The 24298-nt window shown below is 38.2% G+C and overlaps 1 protein-coding gene across 6 annotated transcripts in view; it reads left to right on the top strand.

Moving 5' to 3' along the window:
- Mctp1 (multiple C2 and transmembrane domain containing 1) overlaps positions 1-24298 on the top strand; it is a 658641-nt gene that overhangs the window by 580880 nt on the left and 53463 nt on the right. For all 6 annotated transcript variants that reach the window (XM_052159581.1, XM_052159579.1, XM_052159580.1 and 3 more), the window contains one exon: positions 11112-11165. In XM_052159581.1, coding sequence (XP_052015541.1) covers positions 11112-11165 — 54 coding nt within the window. The remainder of the gene's footprint in view (positions 1-11111; positions 11166-24298) is intronic.

The following is a 24298-nucleotide window of genomic DNA, read 5'->3' as shown; positions in this document are numbered from 1 at the left end:
ATAATCACTGAAGCTGGACAAATTTGTTCTCGATTGCATCAGAAACATAATTTTAATATTTAATGGACTGATGAATTTAAATGGAGAATTATCTTTATGAAACATGCTCTTTGTAATTTGCCATTAAATGAGAAATAAAAAATCAACATAAATCTTACATAAAGGTTATTTAACTAAATGTTGCTACTATAAATATTATAAATGCATTGTGCACTAATTTAGCAATCACATAGTACACTACATAAAGCAGAAATGATAAGTGCCCCAGACAGGCTCAGCAAGGCTACGGAGCAAGCTCTGACTTACTGCAGGAAGCTCATGTCGGTCCACTAAAAATCCCCTTTCCTAACAACCTCACACAGGACGTGTTGAGTAGGAGAGTGGAAAAGGTACCACACCATGCCCGGAAACATGGTAGCATGCAGTTCCCGAACATTCTTTCTACTCCAGTTTTTAAACTGAATTTTGTCATTCACTGACCATATTCTTTCCAATCCAAAAGCCCCACTGGAGCTTTCTTTTGTGAAGATGTTTCTCTTTACACAAACACACACACACACACACACCAAAAAATATTTAAAATGCTCTCATCTCTTACAGAAAAAATATGTAAGCTAAGGTCTGGAGGACTGATTTTTACACTAACATGCTTCATTTTTAAAGTTGAATATTCTGACATAATGTTCTCATTTTTTAGAACACTGTAGGTGAAAAATCAGAAAAAATAAAAACCTAGTATCTGAATCCTTTCCTGAACCCACACCCCTTTCTGCCTGCTCCAGCCATGACTCAGCATATTGCTTAAAAGGCACTCTCATAGAGTTCAGTAGATCCAAAAGGTTGGCGAGATTAAGCCCTAAGAGAAATACTTTATTTGCCAATGTTTTTCTTATAAAGCCCAAATGTTTCAAATGTGTAGTATTTATCTGTGCTCCTATGTATGAAAGTAACCACTTGCTTAAAATAGAAACGGCCTAGTGTGGCTTTAGTGTTCTCGAGCATATCTGACAGAATTAGAGCAGGGGACATCTGTGTGGGGTGTCAGGCCAGGCACTGAAGTGGGCACCATGCAAACCTTTCTTCTTCATTGCAGAGCTGATAAATAACACAGAGGAGCATGCATGAAGCTGCCCAAAGGCATAAAAGTTACTAAAGTTGTTTTCTAATCCAAAAATGTCCAGCTATATCTGTCTCGTTAAAGTGGTATGGTTGTGGAATGAGAATTTGAATTTTAACATTAAGGTTTAAGAAAATGACTCTTTTATATGAACTCATTCTTACTTATGAACAAAGTGTTTTACTTCGAAAATACTGTTTTAGAAAACAGATTTATAATGAGTCCACTTTTAATTTTACTTGAAAACCACATTAAATAATTTGAAGTGTTTGGCCTTTTTATATATTACTGTAATCTGGCAAATAATACTTTAAAGAAAATATCATTTTAAATAGTGTATTAGAGGCTAACGGTAACCCTGTGATCCTGCTCAGCTGAATTAACCCACAATATCCTAACAACACACATGTTTTTGGTTTTTTTGGAGGGGGGTGGAAAACAAAACCTACAATACATTTTGAGTCCTTTAGATGGAGACATAGTTCAAATAAACACTAGAATTCTCACAGTGCTTTTTGTAAGGATGAACATTTAAGAACCCAGAAGGAAATATAGAGAGAAATTCATTTAAGACATTTATATTGAATATAGAATTTGTTTTAGTTATTGTTTAGATTTCTCACTGAAAAGGTTTCTCTGCATATTAAGATAAAGTGACACTTAAGAAAATGAAAGGTTGCATCCTTTTGGACAGTCAAGTAAATTTACTGTCCTTGTGCCTTCCAGCAAAGCATATTATCCTGCAAATAAGGGCGCTGTTGATGATGCAGAATGCAGGCTATACATAATCAGTGGCGTGAGTCAACAGCCATCTGAGAGGTGCATTAAAGCCTTACTTCCTATTAAGAACGAGACTAAATTACAACATGGCACTTCCCAAAATGAGCTGCGGAAATGCATTCTCCATGAAATAATTGTCTTTGAGTCTCTGTCAAAAATCAGGAAGTCTTTTAGCAGTGAGTGCTAATGCTGTTCTTTCTAGACTGCCTTCTTTTGTATTGCAATACATTCAGCTTCCCTGGTAACCTACCACACAAATTATTATTACATCTAGTACCCCAGTGATCTTGATAACCCCTGTAGCTGAAATACTTCAAGGTCAAATTTGTGATAGCATGATTCAAACTAGGAGACCATCATACTTGCATGTGCATTGAGAAGTACTTGGATCAAACAGTATACTCCAGACATGCTTGTGGATCTTATTATTTTTACAAACAAGTAATAAATTATATATGTAGTTTACTTGTTATATTCATTCTGTAAATGTTTCTTCTCAAAACATTTTGGAGGAAGCAGGTCCAACAGTGAAAGACAGTCTGCCAAGCACATCTATACTGATGTAACTGATGATGGAAATCTTCAGCCAGAACACTGGTGCTCTCAAGTTCAAAATCATTTGAGTGTTTATATGCATTTTCTCAATCCATGGGCATCCCATAATTTCCTATTGCACTTATACCTGTGATAAATCCATTGACAGAGAAGTGCATGCTCTGCTGGATTTATGCATTCATTTGATCTAAACAAAATCTAGGCATAGTGAAACATTCTATTCTCTCCTAATATGTCACTCTTTGCACTAGAAATGGACCCATGCTCTGAGTGTTTTCAAAAACAAGCATCTGTACCCATTGGACATTTCAAATTTGGAATTAAATTAAAAACCTCTAGCAATATTCTTATTTTAATATTTATCACTATTACTATGCATGTGGCCACAGTGATTTCTTTAAACAGTATATATATATATATATATATACACACTACTCTTGGAATCAAAACATTTGACATGTGTAACTATTTTTTCTGAATCTACCAAACCACACATTCGATTCAAAGATTGTCTTTCAGGAAACATAAACACACAAGAAATTGTGTTCTGCCAGCATTGACTTTGGGGACAATTTTGGGCTCCATGTATCTAATGCTAATAAGGTTAATATATGGCAGTCTCTTTTTCTTTTTTTTTTTCTTTTATTTATTTATTTATTTATTTTCTAAATTTTTTGTTTACATTCCAAATGCTTTCCCCTTTCCCGTTTTCCCCTCCCCATATGTCCCATAGGCCCTCTTCTCTCCACCCATTCTCCAATCACCCCCTCCCTTTTCTCTGTCCTGGTACTCCCTTACAATGCTGGATCAAGGTAACCCAATCACAAAAGAATATACATGGAATGCATTCACTGATAAGTGGATATTAATTAGCCCAGAAGCCCTGAATACCCAAGACACAGTCAGCATATCAAATGACTCCCATTAAGAAGTAAGGAAAGGGCCCTGATCTTTTGCTTTTTTTTAATGTAAAGAATTTTAAATAAAGGAAAGACATTATTCTTAAGAAAAATTATAATGTTTCTTGTTTCATAATTTTTAAGGACCTTTAAATGCCCCTTTCAATGCCTTAGTCATATGCACATACCCTAAGTTGGTATTACAATGTAATATCAGCCCATGATGATTTTAATAATGGAGTTACTAAGTCCATTGCTTTCTAGCCTTTCTTTGTGTGCTTTACAGCCATCTACATGCACTTTCATTCATGTTACCAGGATCCTTAACAACTCAGTCAAATGAAATTTTGTTGTCTTACAATTTATAAAATGTACCATTGCACTGTGTTACATTGGAAAGCACAAACTCTAAAGAATGCCCTTTCAACTGCTTAAGACATATAGATTTGGGTCATTTTTCTCTCCAATGACTGAGCAGGTGGGTACAACCAGGAGTTCAGGGAACCTAGGAGTGGCAGAGGAGCAGGGACAGGGTCCATCAGGCTCCACCTATACCCAGGAGCTGGACTGTGCCACAGACATCTGTGCACTGATCCAGCCAGGGAAGAACTGGTCTGCAGGGAGCTATTGGACTCCCAGGTTTAGAGGTTTCTCTCTAGCAACTGAACAGGCAGGTACAGCCAGAAGCACAGGGAAGACAGGAGTGGCAGAGTAGCTGGGATAAGGTCCTTACAGGCTACATCTGCACCCAGGAGCTGGGCTAAGCCACAGTCAGCCCTCTGTGCCAGGGGAGAGCTGATCTCCCAGGGGTGCTGAGACAGGCTTGCAGACCCACAGGAGGGACAAGTACCAGGCAGAGACAGCAGGACCAAGTGACACCAGAGATAACCAGATGGCAAAAAGCAAACGTATGAACGTTACCAACAGAAATCAAGGCAACATGGCACACTATCTGAACCCAATTCTACCACAACAGCATGTACCCCAACACACGGGAAAAGCAAGAGTTGGAATTAAATTCACAGCTTATGATGCTGATAGAGGGCTTCAAGAAGGACACAAATAATTCCCTTAAAGAAATACAGGAGAACACGGGTAAACAGGTAGAAGCCCTTGAAGAATTACAGGAAAGCACAACCAAACAGGTAAAGGAATTGAACAAAACCATACAAAATCTAAAAATGGAGGTAGAAACAATAGAGAAATCACAAAGGACATAGACTCTGGAAATAGAAAACCTAGAAAAGAAGTCAGGAGTCATAGATGCAAGCATCAACAACAGAATACAAGAGATAGAAGAGAAAATTTCAGATGCAGAAGATACCATAGAAAGCATTAACCCAACAGTCAAAGAAAATGCAAAATGCAAAAAGCTCCTAACCCAAAACATCCAGGAAATCCAGGACAAAATGAGAGGACCAAACCTAAGGATTATAAGTATAAAAGAGAGTGAAGATTTCCAAATTAAAGGACCAATACATGTCTTCAACAAAATTATACAATAAAATTTAAGTAACCTAAAGAAAAAGATGCCCATAAACATACAAGAAGCCTACAGAACTCCGAACACACTGGACTATAACAGAAACTCCTCCTGTCACACAATAATTAAAACACCAAATGTACTAAACAAAGAACAAATATTAAAAGCAGTAAGGGAAAAAGGTCAAGTAACATATAAAGGCAGACCTATCAGAATTATACCAGACTTCTCACCAGAGAATATGAAAACCAAAAGAGCCTGGGCAGATGCCATACAGACCCTAAGGGAACACAAATGCCAACCTGGGCTACAATACCCAGCAAAAACTCTCAATTACCATAGTTGGAGAAACCAAGGTATTCCGTGACAAAAACAAATTTACACAGTATCTTTCCACAAATCCAGCCCTACAAAGGATAATGAATGGAAAACATCAACAAAAGGAAGGAAACTACACACTAAGCAAAGCAAGAAATTAATCTACTGTTATCAAACCAAAAGAAGATAACCACACAAACATAACTCCACCTCTATTAACAAAAATAACAGGAAGCAACAATCACTTCTCCTTAATATCTCTTAATATCAATGGACTCAATTCTTCAATAAAAAGACATAGGCTAACAGACTGGATACATAAGCAGAACTGAACATTTTGCTGCTTACAGGAAACTCACCTCAGGCACAAAGACAGATACTACCTCAGAGTAAAAGATTGGAAAAACATTTTCCAAGAAATTGGTCCCAAGAAACAAGCTGTTGTAGTCATTCTAATATTGAATAAAATCTACTTTCCACCTAAAGTAATCAAAAAAGAGAAGGAAGGACACTTCATACTCATCAAAGGAAAAATCTACCAAGATGAACTCTCAGTTCGGAACATATAGGCTCCAAATACAAGGGCACCTACATTCATTAAAAAAAACTTTACTAAAGCTCAAAGCACACATTGAATCCCACACAATAATAGTGGGAGACTTCAACACCCCACTCTCAACAATAGACTGATCAGGGAAACAGACACTAAATAGAGAAAGAGTGAAACTAACAAAAGTTATGAAACAAATGGATTTAACAGAGTTCTATAGAACATTTAATCTTAAAAGAATATACTTTCTTCTCAGCACCTCATGGTACCTTCTCCAAAACTGACCATATACTCATTCACAAAATAGACCTCAACAGATATAAGAACATTGAAATAATTGCATACACTCTATCAGATCACCACGGACTAAGGCTGGTCTTCACTAACAACAAAAACAACAGAAAGCCCAAATAAACATGGACACTGAATAACATTCTACTCAATGATAACTTGGTCAAGGAAGAAATAAATTAAGAAATGAAAGACTTATGTAAATAAAAAATATATCGAATTAAAAAAATGCTGTAAAAAAAAAAGAAAGAAATGAAAGACTAACTTATGTAACACAATGTAAGCAGTGATAAAAGGAAAACTCATATCTCTGAGTGCCTCCAAAAAGAAACTGGAAAGAGCATACACTAACAGCTTGACAGCGCTGGGCAGTGGTGGCTCACAGCTATAATCCTAGTACCAAATCAGCAAAATCAGAAATGAAAAAGGAGAGATAATGAAGAAATCCAAAAAACATCAGATCCTACTATAAAAGGCTATGCTCAAGAAAAGTGGAAAATCTAGATGAAATGAACAATTTTCTAGACACATACCAGATTCCAAGGTTTAATTAGGAGCAGATAAATGATCTAAACAATCCCATAATCCTAAAGAAATAGAAGCAGTCATAAATAGTCGCCCAACCAAAAAAAAAAAAAAAAAAAAAAAAAAAAACCAGGGTTTAATGCAGAGTTCTTTCAGACCTTTGAATAAGACCTAATACCAATACTCTTCAAAGCATTCCACAAAATAGAAACAGAAAGAACACTACCCAATTTGTTCTATGAAGCCACAATTATTCTGATACTTAAACCACACAAAGGCCCAACAAAGAAAACTTTAGACCAACTTCGCTTATGAATATCAATGCAAAAATACTCAATAAAATTCTTGCCATCAGAATCCACCAAATGATTGTCCACCATGTTCAAGTAGGCAGGGATGCAGGGATGGTTCAATATATGGAAATCCATCAATGTAATCCACTATATAAACAAACTCAAAGAAAAACAACACATGATTAGATGCTGAGAAAGCATTTGACAAAATTCAACACCTCTTCATGATAAAAGTTTTGGAAAGATTAGGAATTCAAGGCCCATACCTAAACACAGTAAAAGCAATATACAGCAAACTAGTAGCAAACATCAAACTAAATGAAGACAAACTTGAAGCAATCCCATTGAAATCAGGGACCTGACAAGGCTGTCCACTCACTCCCTACCTGTTCAATATAGTATTCAAAGTCCTAGCCAGAGAAATTAGACAACAATGGGAGGCCAAAGGGATACAAATTGAAAAGGAAGAAGTCATGATATCACTATTTGCAGATGATATGATAGTATACTTAAGTGACTCCCAAAATTCCACCAGAGAACTCCTAAACCTGACAAACAACTTTAGCAAAGTGGCTGGATATAAAATTAACTCATAAATCAGTAGCCTTCCTATCAAAGGATAAATGAGGCTGAGAAAGAAATTAGGGAAATGACACCCTTCACAATATTCACAAATAATATAAAATATCTTGGTGTGACTCTAACCAAGCAAGCAAAAGATCTGTATGACAAGAACTTCAAGTCTCTGAAGAAAGAAATTGAAGATCTCAGAAGATGGAAAGATTTCCCATGCTCATGAATTGGCAGGGTTACTATAGTAAAAATGGCCATCTTGCCTAAAACAATCTACAGATTGAAATGCAATCCCCATCAAAATTCCAGTTCAATTTTTCATAGAGTTAGAAAGAGCAATTTCCATATTTATCCAGAATAACAAAATAACCAGGATAGTAAAAACTATTCTCAATGATAAAAGAATTTCTGGGGAATCACCATCCCTGACCTCAAGGTATACTATAGATCAATAGTGATAAAAACTGCATGGTATTGTGTACAGTGACAGTCAAAAATAGAATTGAAGACCCAGAAATGAACCCTCACACCTGTGTTCACTTGATCTTTGACAAAGGAGCTAAATCCATCTAGTGGGAAAAAGACAGCATTTTCAACAAATGGTGCTGGGTCAACTGGCAGTCAACATGTAGAAGGATGCAAATTGATCCATTCTTATCTCTCTGTACAAAACTCAAGTCCAAGTGGATCAAGGACCTCCACATAAAACCAGATACACTGAAGTGGGGAAGAACCTGGAGCACATGGGCACAGGGGAAATTTTCCTGAATAGAACACCAATGGCTTATGCTCTAAGATCAAGAATTGACAAATGGAACCTCATAAAATTGCAAAGCTTCTGTAAGGCAAAGAACACTGTCAATAGGACAAAAAGGCAACCAACAGATTGGGGAAAGATCTTTACCAATTTTACATTTGATAGAGGTCTAATATTCAATATATACAAAGAACTCAAGAAGTTAGACTCCAGAGAACCAAATATCCCTATTAAAAAATGGGGTACAAAGCTAAACAAAGAATTCTCAACTGAGGAATACTGGATGGCTGAGAAACACCTAAAGAAATGTTCATCATCCTTAATCATCAGGGAAATGTGAATCAAAACAACTCTGAGATTCTACCTCACATTAGTCAGAATAGCCAAGATCAAAAACTCAGGGGACAGCAAATGCTGGAGAGGATGTGAAGAAAGAGGAATACTTCTCCATTTCTGGTGGGATTGCAAGCTGGTAAAACTCTGGAAATCAGTTTGGCGGTTCCTCAAATAATTGGACATAAGGACCCAGCTATACCTCTCCTGGGCAGAAGATGCTCCAACAGGTAATAAAGACACATGCTCTACTATGTTCATAGCAGCCTTATTTATAATAGCCAGAAGCTGGAAAGAACCCAGATGTCCTTCAACAGAAGAATGGATACAGAAAATGTGGTACATTTACACAATGGAATACTACTCAGCTACTAAAAACAATGAATTCATGAAATTCTTAGGCTAATGAATGGAACTAGAAGGTGACATCCTGAGTGAGGTAACCTAATCACAAAAGAACACACATGGTATGCACTCTGATAAGTGGATATTAGCCCAAAAAGTCAGAATACCCAAGACACAACTCAAAGACCACAGGAAACTCAAAAAGAAGGAAGACCAAGTGTGGATACTTTGATCCTTATTGGAAGGTAGATCAAAATACCCATGGCTTACAGCCAACCAATAGAATGAGTATAGGGTCCTCAATGGAGCAGCTAGAGAAAGGACCCAAGGAGGTGAAGAGGTTTGCAGCCCTGCAGGAGGAACAATAATATGTACCAACCAGTACCCCCAGTGCTCCCAGAGACTAAATCACCAACCAAAGAGTACACATGGAGGGACTCATGGCTCCAGCTACATATATAGCAGAAGATAGCCATTTTAGACATCAACGAGAGGAGAGGCCATTGGTCATGTGAAAGCTCGTTTCCCCTGAATAGGGGAATGCAAGTCAGGACATTTAGGGGGGGGGAGTCAGCAAGGAGAGGGGGTATGGGAGAGGGGGTTTGGGGAAGGGTAAGGAGGAAAGGGGATAGATACCATTTGAAATGTAAATAAAGCAAATACCTAATAAAAATAAAAAAGATAAAAAAAAGACATATAGATTCTATAGATACAACTTGGTTCCCTTTTGAAAGAGTTTTTTTTTTTTTTAAATGTATAGCCAAATGTTAAATTTATATCTTCGTGGCAAATGTTCAGCAAGTATTGGATATGGAAGAAGAAATACTATGCTTTTAAAAATAATGACATCTACTTGTTCTTTGACTGTAATGTAACTGGCACACTGTGTTTGAGGCTGCCTAGGTGTGTTTTTTAAAATGTCATCTTTATTAGTATTACGTTCAAGGACTAGTACTGCATCAGTTTTCTTTCCAGACCTTCCGCCAGTGTGTGGCTTATACGTCTGTGAAGAGCGAGCGACATTACAGAAGGTCGTGTCACTTTTAACTGCTTGCATTACATCTTTCTGATTTCCCTAGTGCCCTTCCCTTGTTTGATTAATACTGCTTGCTTTCAAGCAAGGTTTCAGAAAGCATGATTTGGAAAAATAGAATTCTATCTTAGAGAATCCCCTTTAAGAAAAAAAGGGGAAAATCCAATTTATTAAATGTATTTTTTCTAACGAATGCATTTTTTCTCATTTTTTCCTTTCCCCCTGATTGATCTCTCTCTCTCTCTCTCTCTCTCTATATATATATATATATACACCAATGTAAGCTGTATTTATTATTCATATTTAATTATATATATATACCCCTCCTTCCCTCTCCCTCCATCTCGCTCTCTCTCCCTCCCTCTACCCTTTCCTCCCTTCCCCCAGCCCTACCTCTATGTGTGTCTTTGTATATTTAGTGATTACATTATTGCTGACAAATTTTGCACTACTGAACTTTGAATACTTAAACAATGAACTATATAGCACTTATTTGGGTTCTTTGAAGGGGACAGGGCTGGCATTTGAGGCAAGGATCAGGCATGCAAGTGGTAGATAAACATATATATATATATATATATATATATATAGGTTAAACACCCATGCAATAAAATAAAAATAAAAATTTTAAATTTGTATATTTACCAATATAAGCTGTATTTATTATTCATATTTAATTATATAACAATTGTAATATATATTTATGATCCTTGGGTAAAAATCGCAAAGAATTAAAAAGGCTATTTCAGGTAACCCACAAAATCAAAAAGTGGGACTCAGAGCAAATCACTGAAGTTGACTTTATACATCAGAATTAAAATTGGGACCGTTAAAGACATTCATTGTTAGTTTTATGCCACAGACCACCAGTTTTTATTTTATCATTGGGCAAAAAATTAAGTTAGCTCTTTCATGCTCTTATCCTGCTCCATGTTTAAATGCCTGATTGAAGAAGGCAGCAGAAGATCCAGAGAGGAATTTCATAGCTCAGATCAACCTGCAGATGCACGCTAGTTCACGGTCTGCATACTTCAGATTCTTTGACACCTTCCACAAGAGTAGGTTTCTCCTCACTGAGTTCCTTTTCCATGGCTTTAATCAGTTAAAGCCTGAGCACTTGCATAATCGTCCTCTCTAGATGAAGCTTCTCCTCTCAGAGCATGTGTTTCAAATGTTAATAAAATTTTCAAAGGTTTCAAAATGACAGAACAAATCCTCTCCTCTAAGAGCAGAAAAACAATGTGTGTTTCTGTCTGCAGGTAGTGGAGGACATGCTGGAGGATGAGGAAGAAGAAGACGATAGAGATGACAAGGTAATTATGTTTCCCAGTGCCAGGTACCTGGGGGCAGGAGTTACAGACATGACACTATTTTCACAGACAGTTAAAAAAGGAGTTGAAGTGTTTTGAGTCCAGAAAATTGGACAGTGCTGTTTATCATCCTAACAATGCCACTGCATGCAGCAAAGAGGAAGAGACTGCTATAAATCCTCTCTGCTTTTGTCCAGAGCTGGGTCAAATGTTTTTCTGCCAAGAAAAAAAATTCAGCTTGTCTGGAACTTGATAGCTATTGTGAAGATCATGGCAGTGACAACTGTTTTTGAAGGGCAAAAATGTGTCCTATCTTGAATCTTAGACAACAGCCTATGCTTTGGGGAAGGAGGCAGGTGTGAACAGTAGTAGCCTGCATGAGTTGGACATGGGTAATGTCATCTATAGTTTTTGAAGAATTGTTTATCAAAAGAACATGTGTATGACACACTTGGGCGGAAATATCAACTCTCAGGTGCTGTGCGTACAGTGAACTAGAGGTTAGCTGTGTGCAACTGGCATGCTAGTTCTCACACATTTTCCGATCTAGTTAACAAAGGAGAGGACTTCGATGACTGTGTGAATTCAATTTCCGATCTAGTTACCAAAGGAGAGGGCTTCGATGACTGTGTGAATTCAACTGAACTTGTCTGTTCCTGATATGGACAAGTAGTGCATTTTCATTATGAGCTGTCTGTTGTTCATAACCCAGCCCTCTATTTGAATGGTGTATAAGGGTGAAGTCCTTCCTTCCCCTTTTTCTCACCATAGAGAAATTGATTGCGTCTGCATCAAAAGGAACTTGAAATCTCAGCTGTACTTATTTGCATTAGACTTCTAACTTCTAAGTTCTCTTAGACAAGGCATCTTGAAATATAAAACCTTTGTTAAGAGAAAAGTAGAAGGACAGCTTCTGCGAGCATCCACTCTCCAGCTCCTGTCCGTCTGCTTGGCTCTCATAGCAGCACCCATTGTTTAGCTATTAGTGTGTCTGAATGGGAGAAAGGTCAGTTCCTATTCTAAAATGTTCATTTCGGTTCCTTTACTTAAAGTTCACATTGGCTCCTTTACTTAAAGTTTGTGTCTTGAGTCATGCATAACGAGTCATGAGAAAACAAGTGAGGTTTTTTTTGGGGGGGTTGTTTTGTTTTGTTTTTTTGTGGGTTTTTTTTTTTTTAGCCATATGAACAGGTACTGGCCTGCAGCTCTCATTAGTTCTATTTTCTCATATGGTATAATAGTGGGGTCAGGTTAGTGGTCCTCTTACAGGATAAAAGTAAAGGAATTAACAAATGTGCCAAAGCCTCACTCTAATTGAACCTGAAGCATATGTTGCAAGAATGTAAAATATGTCCCAGATGTTCCAGGGCCAGTGTCTTGCTTTTCCTGATTACCACAAGGCAGCTATTAGTCCTATAACCTTTGGGCTTGGGGGTCAATGGGGCATTATGCGGCACAGAGTGTGAGCACCTGCTTCCCATTCAGCAGAGACCCCTGGCAGGCGTCGCCTCAGCCCCTGCACATGCTTTCACTTAGCGGACTGTTGAGTGATTATGAAAAGTGTCTTTCTTTAGAACAGCATTGACATTAGTCATTCACAATGAAAGGGCAAGTCGTTGGCTACCTGACAAGATCTTGTGGCCATGCACTGAAGTCTTTTATTTCATTTGAACATGTAATATTTTTCCCTCAGCATAATTACACACATAGAAAAGATATAGTTCAAAGAAATTAAAACCCATAAAGACATATTATGTGAAGTAATGTGTAATTACTTAACATAATAGCTTTGCAATGGTTTTTCTTTAGTGTTGGCTTTAGTACCGGTAAAGACATTGACAAAAATTGGTAGAAGCTCAATTATAGTTCACTTGGATCACCAAATTTTGAAGCTTTTTCCAGATTATGCCTTTTAAGTTTCTGTTATACTAGCTTTTTATTAAAAAGTTCTTCCTTATTCAATGGAGAGTTATGGTCATAGACTAACTCTTCATTATAAAGTCCACTGTCTATATTGGCTCAAATCTATATTTAAATGCCTCTTTCTTACTCTTCCAATGGTTTTCAAAAATGCAGAAGATATCAGTTTAAATGGTGAACCTGGCATGAGAGTCACTGCCTTCCAATATTTTCACTTAGCTGCATGGTGTTATAGCACTTTTGAGATGTATTGGGTATAACATTATTTTCTGAATTAACCATCAGACATACTACAGTTCTTTTTCCAAAGAGAACTCTTTCAACCCTCAACCACAAAGCTCCAGTCTGATATATTATATTTTAACCTAACAAAAATTACTTGCTCTAATAGACTGTAAGCAACAAGCATATAATAGTGCTCACACCATATCATATACAATCTATACAGTGGCCAATCTGCATAACCCAGACATCTAATTAACCAACAGCAATCCTCTTTTGTACTTTAAACAGTTTCAGCATGCTTCCCACAGTGTGCCCTACACTGGTAATAAGATCCAGCCCCAGAGAAGCACCTAAAGAAATGTTCAACATCCTTAGTCATCAGGGAAATGCAAATCAAAACAACCCTGAGATTTCACCTCACACCAGTCAGAGTGGTTAAGATCAAAAACTAAGGAGAAAACAGGTGCTGGTGAGGATGTGGAGAAAGAGGAACACTCCTCCACTGCTGCTGGGGTTGCAAGCTGGTACTACCACTCTGGAAATTAGTCTGGCGGGTTCTCAGAAAACTGGGAATGATACTACCAGAGGACCCTGCTATACCACTCCTGGGCATATATCCAGAGGATTCCCCAGCATGTAATAAGGATACATGCTCCACTATGTTCATAGCAGCCCTATTTATAATAGCCAGAAGCTGGAAAGAACCCAGATGTCCCTCAACGGAGGAATGGATACAGAAAATGTGGTATATATACACAATGGAGTACTATTCAGCCATTAGAAACAATGAATTCATGAAATTCTTAGACAAATGGATGGAACTGGAGAATATCATCCAGAGTGAGGTAACTCAGTCTCAAAAGAACACACATGGTATGCACTCACTGATAAATGGATATTAGCCTAGAAACTTGGAATACCCAAGACACAATTCACATATCAAATGATGCCCAAGAAGAAGGAAGGAAAGGCCCCTGGTCCTGGAAAGGCTCAGTGCAGCAGTATAGGGAATTACCAGGATAGGGAAGCGGGAAGGGGTGGATTGGGGAACAGGGGGAGGGAAGGGGGCTTATGGGACTTTCGGGGAGTGGGGATCCAAGAAAGGGGAAATCATTTGAAGTGTATATAAAGAATATATTGAATAAAAAATAAAATAAAATAAAATAAGATCCAGCCCCAGTATCAGCCACAGAAGCAGAAGTCAGAGTGTTGGGTTCCTGCAGGAAAAGCATAAATTCAGATGCATTACATTCTAGTAATGTTTATTGATAAAAGATATGAAAATGTTCAGGCATTTATGCCTACACAGTTTCTCCCTTTTCTTCAGCTGTTTTGTCATGGTTCCTGGTTTCCAGAGAGCTAGATGCAATGAATGAAACATATTTGAGTCACTTCAGCATGTACAGATTGTTGCTTTAATTCTTGAAATCTGTATCTCCTGGTTTGATTCTCTAACCCAAACATTTGTATACTGTACCCAAGATTCATCCATCTCTTCATCTTAAACCAGCAGTGAGGGAGGAAAGAAAGAGATAATTCTAAATGATATGAGAGAAGATTGTAATCTGACAAAATTGCATTTTCTAGTTACATTCAGTGAAATAACTCCATGGTGAGGAAGCCAATTGAGGCTGGAGAGAAAGGCAGAATGAGAGGAGACAAGAAAATTCTCTTTTTAAAAATCCTAAATCACATTCAACTTGGATACTATTGTAATACTTTATTCATTTTCCGTTTCTGAATAACAGTAGTACCACAAACTTCAAGATATAAAACAATTCGTGGTAGTTGTGTTGTTGTATATAGAATTACAAGCATCGTCAGCTGGCCTCTCTGCTCACAGTCAGACTCCTGGGGGCCAGTCAGACTGAGTTATCATCTGCAGGATTTAGGAGAAAATCCACTTCAAAGGATGATTCAGACTGTTAGTAGAATCAGTTCTTTATAGCTATATAACTGAAATCGTTGCTTTCTTGATTTTTCCTTTTGTTCCTACTAGCCAACTGTCTTTAAATATATCAGTGAGAATCTCTCTTGTGTTCCCCATACTTCTGCCACACTTAAGGGCTCACATATTTATATCAGGACACCAAAGATAACTTCCTGTTCTTAAAGAAAACTGTATCATGGAATATGACTTAATAACTTTTTCATTAATAACATACTCATTAGCCATCTTGATAACAAACTCATTAGCCAACATTACCCCTAAACAAGGAGTGGGGGGGGGGTTAAACTTGATATATAGAATAGAAGGTGAGAACCGTGACTTCAGTCTTAGAATTCTAATTCTGGCAGCCAAGTAGACCCGCCCATAGTCTATAGTAAAAGTGGAACAATGTTTGTGTTCATTGGTGGGATCTAGTGCCAGATTGGGCAGCAGGTATCATACAATAATAAGCAAGGGAAATGATCAGCCTAGACATACTTGCAAAGGTTATAGTAATAGAAAGTATTACAGAATATGCATTTAAAAACAATTAATTCATGAAATCTGTAGGCAGATGACTGGAACTGGAAAATATCCTAAGTGAGGTAACCCAATCACAAAAGAATATACATGGAATGCAATCACTGATAAGTGGATATTAATTAGTCCAGATACTCTGAATACCCAAGACACAAATGGCATAACAAATGACTCCCATGAAGAAGTAAGGAGGGGGCCCTGATCCTGGAAAGGCCTGATCCAGCATTGTAGGGGAGTACCAGGACAGAGAAAAAGGAGGGAGGTGATTGGAGTATGGGTGTCGAGAAGGCTTATGGGACATATGGGGAGGGGGGAACTGGGAAAGGGGAAAGCGTTTTGGAATGTAAACAAAGAATTTAGAAAAGAAAAAAAAGAAAAAGATAAAATAGAATGCAATGTGTCCAGCTTCCTAATTATCAAATTCAGTTTGCAGTAAGGGTTCACTGGGCAGACAGAGAGCTTCTCATGGGGGAAAACGCATTTTTTTCTCCTTCTCCTGGGGAAGTAAAAACAAAAAACAAAAACAAAAATAGAAAATGTAGGGAAGGCTCCTTTGGGGTTTGTGGGAACTTTGGGGGTTATAACCCCACTAGGCTGATGACTTCATATCCTCAAGACTTTAAACCTCATCTAGAACCATATTGGCATTAAACTTCAAGGGCAACTAAGAAATAATCTAGTTCAATCTCCTTGTTTCTCAATCATAATACCGGGGGCTGGCACTGTAGTTCTGATAGAGTACTTGTATTATAAAACAGTTAAAACTGAACTGAGAAAATGGATTCGGCCATACCTAAGTGAGAGGCACAGGCTGCACAGGAAGGAAACAGCACAGCCAGGAGTAAGGAACAGGCTGTTTTCTCCTGCCCCAACTCTGATATCCTCACCTGGCTTCCCCAGGGAAGAGCCGGTATTAAAGGTACAGTTACGGATTAGCTCAGATTCCCTCCTTATGTAGCACAATGTCCTTATGTTGAACAATGAGGGTTGTATTGTTGCAGCTTGCAGATATTTAGTTTGAGATGTCTGCATATTGGTACTGCATAGCCAACTCTTTCCCACTGCCCTGGCAGAGCTGGGAGGGGTTGGTGGGGAGCTACACAGCATGTGGCTATGGGAGGGTAGGTGAAGCAAGACAAAACATGTTCTTCATGTCAAATCCATGAAAAGTATGGATCTGAGTATCATAAAACATAATGATTATAACAGATAAGAAGTCTGCCAATCACTTTACCTGAAAGGAGTAAGATTACCTATCCTCAGGATTTGAGTAGACTCAATATAAGCACAAGGGCCCTTAAAAGTGGGAGAGGGCATCCGAGCAATGCAGGTGGCAGCTCTTGCACATCCGTGGCCAAGCTCAGGGCTCAAGGCCTTCACAGCAAGAAGAAAGCTGTGGTTGGAATAGCTGGAGCCGTGAGGGTTGAGTTTCCCCAGCTGTGTGGCAGGTGGTGTGGGACCCAAGCTCTTCTAAAGCCGCGCCATCTGCCGGCCTCTGTTCTCAGTGCTACTGAGAAGACTTGAAAGCCTGTTTCACAGGGCAGGAAATACAGGCTCTGGATGTAAGGCCAGTGTGCTGCTGTGGTGCAGACTGGGCCAGCAGGCGGAGGCTCTGTGGACCGATCGACCACTGTAGAGAAGCAAGTGCTTCCCTCTGGGACACAAATGGCCAAGACCAGAGTATTAAATCAATGAAACACATACTGCCTATGGCAGAGTAGGGCACTTCTATGGCTGCCTTTGAGCCCGAGAAGGGAGCTACAAGCCAAAACATGTAGGCAGTGTAGAAGCTGCGGTGAGGGAGTACAGGAGCCACACACACACACACACCCCGCGCCTTGCCCACAGCTTGAGGTTTGACTCATGAGACCCATTCTGGACTTTTGAACTAGAGAAGTATAAGGCAATAAATTTGTTTTCAGCAACTAAGTTTATGATAATTCATTATGGCGGCTATTACAGCTCCCTCCAACTGTGTTTTTCCTAATTCAGTAAGAATACTATATTGTAAAGCAATAAATGTAAGTTTCTAGCTTTTCTTTATTAACTTGGTCAATGAGACTATCCACTTCTTTATTCAGTATGGAAATGAGAAAGAATAAAAAAAACACCATTTTTTAACCACATTGCCTTAAGTTTTATTTCAGAAAAAAATTATTCCCAAACAATAGTGAGTTATTTTCCATTTGTAGATTATTGCTCCTCTCTAGGACCTTACATATTAAACTGGCGAGGAAGTGGGTTTTTATTTTTTCTTTATTTTTGAGAATTTCATACATGGATACAATGATACTCATCCCTCATTACTTCCCCTCCAGTTCCCTTCATATTTGCAACAAATCTCCTTCCAAGATTCACGTCTGTTTTTGTAATGCATTAGGTCCAGTTAGTGCGGCTCACAGGAGCATGAGTGTGAGGGACAGGAATCTGCAGTGCCGTCCTCAGGGAAGGGCACCCAGCCCACCAACCCACAGCTCCTCAGTCAGCGCTGGCAAGAGAAGTCATCTACCTGGTATGTTTTTAAAGTAATTTATGCTGGAGAGCACCACGGCAGTGGGCAATGCCCACATTTAGGTAACAAGACATTTGAAAATATTAATATATATAGATATATTGATATATTCTATATTCAATATATTGATATTGAATATATTAATATTCTATATATATATATATATATATATATATATATATATAGAGAGAGAGAGAGAGAGAGAGAGAGACTTATTCTCTAGAAAAAGAGAAAGATTTCACATCATTTTGAAGCTGTGGAAATGATATTATTGTATCTATAAAGTTCCTTGTAACTTCTCATCTCCTATTCTCACAAATCTCCTCTTAACATTAATGTCTGTTTCTTACATACATAAGAAAATGCAAGTTTTTAAGTAATATTCTAATTATATTCAAGTTTCTACCAAAAGGCTGATACTCGTTTCGCTTTGTTGCCATGGGTATTTAACTGTGGCCTTTTCAGGATCACGGCAGGATGTTCTAGAAGCACTAATTTCACAAAAGAATAATGACAAACAGAACAGGAGCTTCAGTGGTTTTAGTTCGTGAGAATTGGGGACAGTTAGAATTTGCCCAGATTCCATGGAATTCTTACTGTGTTGAATGCCATCACCTTCTGAAAAGCATTGTTACTGCATCATTGCCTCATGAAAGGGTGGGAGGAGTTAAATCACGGGAGGTGGCCGGGAGCCGCAGGAGCGACCTAGACACACCCAGTGCCCAGACTCCGTGTGCTGATGCTGGCACTCAGGCTTCTTCAGCTTTGCTGATACAAGACCTGAAAGACTGGCGTTGTTATCTGGCCCTGATGTCCCTCCTAGAGCAGCAGGCAGGTCAGAAGAATTAAAGTAGGTTTTTTGCCTAGAAAATTTGGTAAGAATACCTATGCAGTAAGCTATGAATGGAACTGTTTCCAATCTGTGATAGCTGATTTTTTTCCCAGAAAAACAGAATTTACATTTGAAGGCCAATCAATACTATAAAGCAGGTCCTCGGAAAAGCTAGCTAACTTCTGTATTGCAGCAACAAACTTCCTCTTCCATTCCTATTTTTTGACCAAAAAAAAAAAAAAAATCTTAAAATAGCAGTGTGTCAGCCCTGGCTCTCAGGAGGTTGACAATGTACAGAGAAACAGACACGATTTTTTGGGACTGCTAGCATAGTCGTTGACACCAGCTGACACCACGGCATGTGGAGATGAGAAGAATGTCTCCTCACCAAAGCATAGAACCAGATGTGTTGCCAAGTGTCACAGATGCTCCAACTGAGCCCACGGTGCCAAGGTTTTTATTCTGCCTCAAAGTTTGTTTGGCAAAGAAATTCTCTACCTTGTTAAAGACATTGACTCTGCAAATTCTAAAAAGAGTTTACAAAGTAAGAATTCTCCCATGATGGTAAGTACTTGCCCATAGAAGTTACCTATACAAATACCTATACACTTTACAGACATCCATTGCTATAAAAACATTCAAAAGGAACTATTGATGAAAAGTGAAAGATTCAGTACTTTTGGGGGTACTTGATGATGACACAACTTGAAATGAATAGCGGCACAAAATAATTTCAGTAACATATCAGTTGTTTTCTTTGCTGATAGCATTAATACATAAAAAAGAGTTCATTGCTTGTCTTTTTTCTCAAGGCATATCCAAAGCTAGCTAAAAATCTCAGTCTCTAAAGATTGATTTGCCTGTTCCTGTTGATGTGTCTTCGTTGGTAAAGTGCTTGCCTCGCATGTAGGAAACTGTGGAATTATTCTTCAACACCACACACAAAAGTAATAAAATTAGAATTAAAAAAAGCAGCATGGTGGCATGTGTCTGTAATCTCAGAGGTTCAGAGGTGGAGTCAAGAAGATTTGGGGATCACAGTCATTAGCTAAATATAGCATAAAAATTAAGGTCTATATAGAATAACAGAAAATAAATTCAGGACATGACACTAGAAATGTACATTTCAGATTCTGGAAGCCTTGGTCATCATCTATGGAGCTTGGAAACTATCTGCCAAGTAATTGTCCTCAAAGACAATTTTAAAGTTGGGATTTTTATATTAAATTTATGTTTTAAAAAGAGATCTTTGTACCCATTAATCTTTCCAAAAAGGAATGAAAGGAGTTCTGATGCTGAAGCTACTTATACTTAACAGTACTGTACTAGCTAAAATAATTAAGTAAGGAAAGGATTTTGGATGTTTTCATCAAATAAATGGAAAGTGTTCAAAGTGATGCAAAGCCCAGGCATCTGAATCCATCAATACACCATGTCTAAGGGTTCCACAGCATCACCGTGTGCACCATGAAGATGCACAGCCAGCCAGGCATGGTGGCATGGACTTGTAATTAAGCATTTCAAAGGCTAAACATGAGAATGAGACAAGATTGAGGCCAGCTTTGGTTACATAGTTCTGAACCAGCTTGGGCTACAGACTTAAGACCCTGTCTCAAGGCAAACAAAAGGTGGGAACTTGTTATACTAAGAATAATGTTAAATAACTTCATAGCTTACTATTTTATTGTTATTAATAACCTCCTGTGCCCAGTTAGTACTGCCCGTGTACACTTGGCTGTGCACAAATCCAAGCCAGTAAAATTTCCAGCATGGATGGGGTATGGGCCACTCAGGTCCTACTCATGAGAATCGTCTGCTGAGGAAAGGGAGAGGTCTTGTGCTTTGGAGACATGGCCACTGGTAGGTTGCCCAATTTGACCTCTTGATAACAAATACAAATGTCATATTGCCTAAGAAGCTTTGAGATGAGAGAGATTGTATAAGCATTTTTGGAAGATAAAATCAGGCATAATTTTCAAGCAATCAAAGAATCTACTTGGAGACTCATTATCGAGAAAGAGTTAGATTATCTCCAAAACGCACACACAATGCACCTTCAAATAAATGACCAGGCATCCTCAAGTTTTTGCATCTCCCATTTGTTTCTATTTTGGTTTGGGCTTACAAGCAGCAACTAAATATTTATTGCTTTCCTGTTCTCTACTTAAATACTAAAGAATCATCTAGCCTGTAGACAAGATCCCAAGCAAATATCCTCCTTCTAGCTGAGCTCTCCTTCAAAGTTAGCTGCTAGTTATGGGTTATGAGTTACAAAGGATTGTTTACGAGTCTTCTATATAGACCTTAAACAATCACTGTCCTCTACTGATATAGAAAGGGGGTTACCAGTGCACAATCCTGTAAGCCAGGATTTACCTAACTGGATTGGCTGCCAAAAAATAATGCCAAAGAAAAAGAGATTATAGAATGTTTCTTCTTTTAAAAACAGTGGTTTCTGAATTTTAGAAAAATGTAATTTGGAGCTGGCAAGATAGTTCTACAGATAAAGGTATATATCACCAAGCCCCATGACCCCTGTTCAATCCCAGAGACCCATGTGGTAGAAGCTGAAAACTGACTTCATCTAGTTGTCTTCTGACCTCTGCCCATGCACGCAGTGATGATTTTAAACATGCAGGCAAGATGATGAAGAAATGTGCAGGTAAGGCAACCCAATCATGTGAGATTTTATTGGCTAACCACCCGCCAGAGTAAACACCTAGGCTTGCTTGCCACAGTCTTCAGGGTCTGGGGTAGTTGAGAATTCTTTTTTACATCTAGGTATCCTCAAAGTCAAGTCATTTCTAAATCAAGGTCTTCATGTTTTATGCTTGATGACTCCTCTCCATTCTAATGGGGTATATTAGGGGAAATGTGTCAGCTTTTGCACCATGTAATACCAAATCAGATCAGAATTCATGCACAATTAATGTCTCTGGAAATCTAGTAGTATAGGCTGGCTTATCTCCAAATAACACATGGAAAATAAACTTCCACGACTGACAGATGTACTTGATTTCTTTTCAAGATAAGTTATTTGTTAGCAGCTGAGCTAAATAATGTAACTGGATTATTTTTTTCATATCAGTTTTAAAAACTTCAATAGTTAAATGTATTCTGTGTCTTTAACTTTTTACCCCCCCTGCCCTTTGCCAAAGTTTCTTGGTAATAAATGCGAAAAGAGATTTTTGTACCAGCTATATTTATTAGAACTAAAACCTTTAAGGAAACAAAATTTACATAAAATGAGAAAATAGCACTCACTGGTAGTTAATGGCGTTTAAGTAGTACAGGTTATGTGGTAGTTTCCCTGGGAATGATATTAACCTGCCTAAAAAGCATTCATTTGTGTTTCCCTTTATAATGAGAAAACGCCAAAGCCCATCTTTAATCTGAAGCCTTCTTGAAACCAATTAAAATAATTTTAGATAACTTTGTACTGTAAATGTGCTTTTTAAGTGTTTTAGATTTTGGATATCTCAGTGATGTTGTAACCCCTTTTAATGCTACTATTTATATAACTACTATGTGTATAGTATTAAACCTTTAATGTACTGTATTAGCTTGAAATTAAGTGCAGGCATGTTCTTTGTTGGCCTTCAATTTCTCCTACATTAACTGGTTAAATACTGACATATTTAAAAGGGTAGGTAGTGTTTCCAAGTAGAAGCTAACTTCTGAATCTGGTGGGGCTGAGTTTGGATTTCTACATGAAAGGTATCACAAAATCAGAATTTTAAGCCCACATGGTACTGAGAACTCTACTTGATGTCTTTTCTTGGGGAATGAGTACAATCAAAGTTTCTGGTACACACATTTGAGAAATAGACCTTATCTGTAGAGATTTGATAATTTTATCAGAATTCCTCCCTAGTTTTTGTGGCTTTCATATGAATCATCTCCACATAAACATTATAAATTTGTGTGGTCAGAGCTAAGTACTGAAATACATATGATGCTTTATATTACACAAAATTACATATTTTATCATCTGATAAATTAGTGAATAATAGTGACTCAGACTTCTTATGATAATTCTAATTCTTATGATAATTCATGCAACTACTTTGTTGCATGGTGGCTCATACTCAGCAAAAGAAAACTGTTTCAAATGATCGTCACTGTGCCACTGTTGTTATACTATTCTTTTAACACATATATACCTCTCCTAAGTGTAATTGCACTCACGACTGCTGGGAGGAGGAAGGTAAAACCTGAGCACTGAATTCCCTATAACAGCCATTCCTGTCCCACTTCATCAGTGGTGTTATCCAACCAAAGCCCAGGCTACGTCATGTTCTTAAGAGAGACAACAGCTGTGAATAGGGATAAGTTTTAGAGGTGAAGAAAATTACTTCAGTTTCTAATATGTTGAGTTCAAAATGTTACCAGGTCATCAAATTGGGTATGCTTGTAGATGTTAGAAACAGGAACCAGAAGTTTAAAAAAGGGGGTTTTAGTAATGGACTTAAATTTCAGAAATACCCTTTAAAAAGAAAATTACTGGAGAGGAGGTTGTTGAGACTATAAGAAGAGAGCCCAGTAAATGTGTGTGAAGAGGGCCTGGGACAGGTGTGTGGAGAAGAGAGCCCAGGAGAGGTGTATGGTGAAGACAGCCAGGACAGATGTGTGGCGAAGACAGCCTAGGACAGTTGTATGGAAAAGAGACACCAGGACAGATGTGTGGAGGAGAGGGCCTGGGACAGGTGTGTGGAGAAGAGAGCCTGGGACAGATATATGGAGAAAGCCTCTTTGAAAGAACCAAGGGGGGAGGATGATGGAATGTACTATGGAAGAGAAACTTTCAGATAGGGGAAGAAGAACAGAGATTCCCTGGTAGAGAAATCAAGATCTTTGAGAGATTTCACCAAAATTAAACATTGTCATGGAAGATGAGCACTGAGATAAAAATATTGTGAACACTTAGAGTGAGATTGTTTGTGGCCATAAAGACTTGTTTTCTAGCACACTGAGAGCAGAATGGCAAACGGAGGCAGCAGTTAGGCATGGCAGCCTGACTCCCAATGGGTCAGAGAACCGGGAGGAAGAAGCATAAGGAAGGAGTTGGGACTTGTCTTAGGGATGGAGAGCTCATATAATGTTAGCATGCACCAATGGAGAAGGGAGCGTTTAGGGCTGGGAGAGAAAGGGGTAAAGGTAAAGGCTTCAGAAGAAGA

Source organism: Apodemus sylvaticus, chromosome 16 (genome assembly GCF_947179515.1).
Source record: "Apodemus sylvaticus chromosome 16, mApoSyl1.1, whole genome shotgun sequence".
In the NCBI taxonomy this organism is placed as follows: domain Eukaryota; kingdom Metazoa; phylum Chordata; class Mammalia; order Rodentia; family Muridae; genus Apodemus; species Apodemus sylvaticus.
The sequence above is the reverse complement of the archived record's forward strand: the minus strand, read 5'-3'. Positions and strand labels throughout refer to the sequence as shown.